The following is a 5,844-nucleotide window of genomic DNA, read 5'->3' on the forward strand; positions in this document are numbered from 1 at the left end:
TGAGCACTGATGTCGCTTCTCCATGTGGATACGCCGGTGCTGAGCCAGGGTGGAGGAGTGAGTGAAGTTCTTACCACACTGTGAGCACTGATGTGGCTTCTCTCCTGTGTGAATACGCTGATGCTGAGCCAATCTAGATGAGTAAGTGAAGCTCTTCCCACACTCTGAGCACTGATGTGGCTTCTCTCCTGTGTGAATACGCTGATGCTGAGCCAATCTAGATGAGTAAGTGAAGCTCTTCCCACACTCTGAGCACCGATATGGCTTCTCCCCTGTGTGGATATACTGGTGCTGAGCCAGCCTAACGGAGTTAGCAAAGCTCTTTGCGCACTCTAAGCACTGATATGGCTTCTCCCCTGCGTGGATAAGCTGGTGCAGAGCCAGGCTGGAGGGCTGAGTGAAGCTCTTCCCACACTCTGAGCATTGATGTGGCTTCTCCCCTGTGTGGATACGCTGGGGCTGAGCCAGGGTGGAGGAGTGACTGAAGCTCTTCCCACACTCTGAGCATTGATGTGGCTTCTCCCCTGTGTGGATACGCTGGGGCTGAGCCAGGGTGGAGGAGTGACTGAAGCTCTTCCCACACTCTGAGCATTGATGTGGCTTCTCCCCTGTGTGGATACGCTGGGGCTGAGCCAGGGTGGAGGAGTGACTGAAGCTCTTCCCACACTCTGAGCATTGATGTGGCTTCTCCCCTGTGTGGATACGCTGGGGCTGAGCCAGGGTGGAGGAGTGACTGAAGCTCTTCCCACACTCTGAGCACCGATATGGCTTCTCCCCCGTGTGGATATGCTGGTGCTGAGCCAGCCTAAAGGAGTCAGCAAAGCCCTTCCCACACTCTGAGCACTGATGGGGCTTCTCCCCTGTGTGGATACGCTGGTGCTGAGCCAGGCTGGAGGAGGGATTGAAGCTTTTCCCCCACTCTGAGCACTGATGTGGCTTCTCTCTTGTGTGCATGCACCAGTGTCTTGCCAGGTCGGAGAGCTGCCTGAATCTCTTCCCACACCTGGTGCAGTGGTGCTGCACACACTTGTGCTGGGACAGGTCTTGCAAGCACATGAAGTTCTTCCTGCACTCAGTGCAGTGGTGCGTCTTCCTCCCCTGGTGGATGCACCGGTCCTGAAACGGGGAGAAAAAATGGGTGAAGGTCTTGCCACTTTTGACACAGGTGTGCCTGACACTTCCCTCTCTGCACATGTAAGTGCTTGACCAAGTCTGTGGGGCGCACAAAGCTCTTCACCGATTTCTTGAAGCAGTGGGGTAGCTCTCCAGTATGGGTCTGGCAGTAAGCAACCAGGGCAGAGGCAGAGGAAGCCCTTCCCACATTTGGTGCATACATGGGACTTCTCCCCAGTCTACCTTATCTTGTGAAGAGCCAGGAGTGCTCGGCACTTAAAGGTTTTCCTGACCTACAGGTAGAGGTGAGCTCTGCCCCAATCTTTGGCAGTGAGCTCCGGCTTACCTCTGAGGCCCTCCCCACTGCATTTGTTTGGGTGCAGTGCATCTTTCCAGTTGCTCTTAAGGTCTCTGAGCTCCACAAATTCTTGCCTGCACTCAGGGCTGTTTCTAGGTTCTGCCCCTTCTCCACCCTCACGCCCAACTGGAGATGGTACCTGGCTCATGGCTACCTTCTCCTTCTGCTTTTGGGGTCTCCCCTGACTCTCGTGCCATGGCTCCTTCTCAGGTCCCAGGGAGTCAATCTCACCCCAGCTCCCTGAGGAAGTCTGTGCTGGCTCCAGGTCTGCAGACCCTTCCACAGGAGGCTGCTCCTCAGCTCTGCTCAGCAGCCTAGCACTTCCTGCATGGGGAAGAGAAACTCCAGATTAGTTCCTACCCTGCTGGCAAATAGGCAAACACTGCTATTCTGTCTACTGGGATGGGCCTCAGAGCAGGCCTGGACCTTCGCATTGTGTTCCCTCAAGAAAACAAGGTCTTGCCAAAAACTGAAGTCCTAGGGTGAGGGTGGGGCAGGTCCCTGCGTTGGGCTAATGCTCCCTACTCGGTGAAGATCAGACCCAGACTCTCAGAGTATCTGGCCCAGCTGTCTGTACCATCACTTCAGGCCCTGTTGGGATAAGCACACATCAGACATGTGCATTAGGGCAGTGCCTGATTAGTGTCATGTTCAAAGGGGCTGAGGATGAAGCAGGGAAGTAGAGCTGTGGCACTGTCTTCTGAGAGAAGCAGGGCTGTGCTTCCTGCCTGCTTACAGAAAAAAGGTCTTGTGCAGGGAATGCACCCATGGATCTTTCCTCTGCTCACTGGTCCCAGATGGCATCCATGTCACAGGAGTCTTCAAAGGGGCTAAGGCCTTGGCATGAACTTGAACCAGGACTGCGCCAAGTCTCAGGCTTTGTGACACTCAAGGCCCCAGACAGGAAACAGGAAGGGGTATTACGTGTCAGCTCTGTATTCTTGAGGGAAACCCTGCACCCAGCTTGCTGGACTTACCAAGGACTTTTTCTATCCCCCACCACATACCTCATCTAACCACAACTAAGGAGAAGAAAAGTGTAATAGGCATCTTTGGCTGTACAGTCCTTCAGTCCAGTGTGGGAGGCCTATTTAAATTTGATTGACTAAAACTCGGTTGCCGGGTTCGGGAACGCTGAGGCAAGAAACCGAGTCAGAGGGTGTATGGGCGAGATTTGAACAATGGTTCAGGGTTCATCACAGCATCCAGCCCATTGGAGCCCTGACCATACATGCTATCATACTTTTCCCGGGATGACTGGTGGAAGTCCTTCCCAAAAAGTTTATGAACACTCCAAGTTAGCAATCCCCTTAGGTCTGTTAAAAGACTACAGTAAGATCTGAAGGTCATGCTAAGCTGAGGCTTAGTCACAACAGGTAAAATACAAAACACTTATGCTGACTTCCAAGTGCAAGCACAGCTAGGTCATCTGAGAAGCCCTTCCAGTATATCTTCTATATTCATAATAATTTCAAGCTGGCTCCTAGGTGTCTAGAAATCTCTCTCACAGCATCCACTACTGTTCTCGAGAAACTGAGAGAAACAAATCATCTCTTTCCGTCACCTGTATAAGCTTCAACGACCGTGCTGGGAACTTTGCCTGTCAGCAAATCACCTGAGTCCCTTGGAATGATGAGATCCCAGCCCTCGGTCTCTCTTTCTCTTCTTCTCTCTAGGCATAGCTTTCTGAACCTGAATTTTTTTAGTTAGGCTTGATCTAGGTTTCCCAAAATACTCAATTTAACCTGGGTAACATTGTAATTATTTTGTTTGTTTTTCCTTGCATGACTATTATGACTAGTACCATCATAAATGTCATATACTTGGCAATAAATAACTTTTATAGTCAAACTGGTGGTAACTGGGTGATTTTTTCCTTCTCTACTTCCCCTTCCCACTTGCTCTACAGCAATGCTTCTTTTACCTAAGCCAAAGATCCCTGTAAAGCCCCAAAATACCATGGGGTCTGCTCATCAAGAGGCTATCACTACAAGGACAGTTAGGGAAAAATATTGGGACGTGCTGAGTTTGAGACACATAAGAGGATCAGCCTGTATAGGCTGATTGACCCAGTTTATATCAGACATGCCCTAATGAACTGAATTCTGGCCCACGAGGGTGTCAGCTGGCTGTCCAGCCTGATTCAGAGGTATTCTGTTCACCTGTGTGCTTGTGTCTGACTGCATTTTATTGTTCCTTAATGAACTGATTCCTGGCATATGAGGGCATCAGCCTGTACATGCTGATCAACCCAGTTGGGTCAAGCATGTCAAGTTAATCTATGTGTGTGTGTGTGTGTGTGTGTGTGTGTGTATTTGACCAATTTGGTGACTGGAGGAGCCCAGACCCACTGAACCCGAGTCCTGCAAGATTGCTCCATTGGGGGTGAGGACTTGCAGAAGGGAGAGCTATAGCTCCATATAGAAACACAAGTAACACAAATAGCACACTGATAGAATTCCCTTCCCTCCCTTCTCATCAGCTCAGAAGCAGAAAAGGATCTTGGAGTCATTATAGACTCCAAGATGAACATGGGCCACCAATGTGGGGATGCAGTCAGGAAGGCTAACCGCACCTTGTCATGCATTCACAGATGCATCACGAGCAGGTCCAAGGAGGTGATCCTCCTCCTCTATATAACATTGGGCAGGTCGCAGTTGGAGTACTGCATCAGGAGGGATGTGGACAAGATCGAGGGGTGGCAAGCCCTACGAGTGAAGGCTATGGGACCTGAACCTGTTCAGCCTCCACAAGAGAAGGCTTAGAGGGGATCTGGTGGCCATCTATAAACTGGCCAAGGGAGACCAGCAGGCAATGGGAGAGTCCCTGTTCCCTCGAGCACTACTGGGAGTAAAAAGGAATGATGGCCATAAGTTGACAGACAGTAGATTCAGACTAGACATCAGGAGGCGCTACTTCACTGTCAGGGCGGCTGGGATCTGGAACCAGCTTCCAAGGGAAGTGGTGCTCACTCCTACCCTGGGGGTCTTCAAAAGGAGGCTAGATAGACACCTTGCTGGGGTTCTTTGACCCCGGTACTCTTTCCTGCCATGGCAGGGGGTCGGACTAGATGATCTGATTAAGTCCTTTCCAACCCTACCAACTATGAAACTATAAGAGTTATAAAGACACTAGAAATGTACCTCTAATAAATGAGCAAACCCCAAAGTGATGGGCAAATCTGGTAATAGGGGGCTATTCTGGTGCAAACCACGGGGGATTCACTTTCTGCCACAACCTGAAATCTTTTGAATCCCACCCGTGCCATGGAGCCATTTAATGCAGCCTGAGAACATGATGAAACTCTTCCTGGGTTTTAGGTCAACCTGACCAGAAGCAGCCAAGGACAGCCTTAGCTTCTTTCTTGTCCCACAGGAATGGCTACACAGAACCTCTGTATACCATGCTGATTTCAATGGGAGACTACAATTCCCATAATGCCCTGGGAAAGTGTGGCTAGTTTGGGCTGGGGAATTAATTCTTATATTGCTGAGTGAAGATAGCAACTTAAGATCATGGCAGCCCACGGAAACTAGATCTGGGCTGAAAATCAAGATGGCAAAACTAATCGTCTCCTAACAGCTCTCATTAGAAGGAGAAGAAAGGAACAGTTGCTTGTTTCCACATTGTTCAATTCCAGAGAGTGGGAACACCACCTGCCTGGACACATTACAGCAGGGGTGGGCAAAATACAACCTGTCTAGCCTGCAGCAGGTTCCTTAGTCCCACCTAGCCAATGTGCTGTGCACATACTGTTGCCCACTGGGCATAAAGCAGGGCTGGGATTGATCTGCAGCTGGGCTGCCTTTCTAGGTTGTCTGGGCAGCTGCAATTCTTTCTAGCTCTCACTAGCGGGGCGCTGGTTCCCACTGCTACCATAGGGCTGGGGGCAGCTGCCAGAAGGAGCTGCCCTACCCATGCTGCATGCCCAGGGGCGGTTGAATGCATCAAGCCTAGATGGAGCTGATGCAGACAATGTTGGGGCTGTGCGCTGTTGACAGTGGTGGAGCAGGTGCCACAGGGCATGCGAGCTCTGGGTTGTTGTGAGGTGGGGAAAGGGCCTGACCTGCACAATTGGGCTTGTGCAGGCACTCCCATGCACACCTCAAATACCCTTATCCCCTTAACCTCTCCCAGGTAACCCCCATAACCACACCATCCACCACACAATCATACACACCACAAAGCCCACACCTAACCACACCCTCCCCTACACCCGCTAACACTCACACGTACAAGCCTCTGGGGGAGGCCCCATTTACTGCTACATGCACACCCCACACACCCCCTACATGCCCCCACAAACCCCATGCCCACCCACACATCCCCACAAACCCACCATACCCACCGACACATCCACATATACCCCCACA

At 51.1% G+C, this 5,844-nt stretch overlaps 1 protein-coding gene across 1 annotated transcript in view; it reads right to left on the minus strand.

The window, feature by feature from the left end:
* Positions 1-5,844, minus strand: part of LOC102380383 (zinc finger protein 436-like) — a 20,253-nt gene that overhangs the window by 1,380 nt on the left and 13,029 nt on the right. The window contains exons 6-7 of the mRNA XM_025195120.1: positions 1,611-1,795; positions 12-1,116 (exon numbers count right to left, since the gene is read on the minus strand). Coding sequence (XP_025050905.1) covers positions 12-1,116; positions 1,611-1,795 — 1,290 coding nt within the window. The remainder of the gene's footprint in view (positions 1-11; positions 1,117-1,610; positions 1,796-5,844) is intronic.

This window comes from Alligator sinensis, unplaced genomic scaffold (genome assembly GCF_000455745.1).
Source record: "Alligator sinensis unplaced genomic scaffold, ASM45574v1 scaffold310_1, whole genome shotgun sequence".
In the NCBI taxonomy this organism is placed as follows: Eukaryota; Metazoa; Chordata; order Crocodylia; family Alligatoridae; genus Alligator; species Alligator sinensis.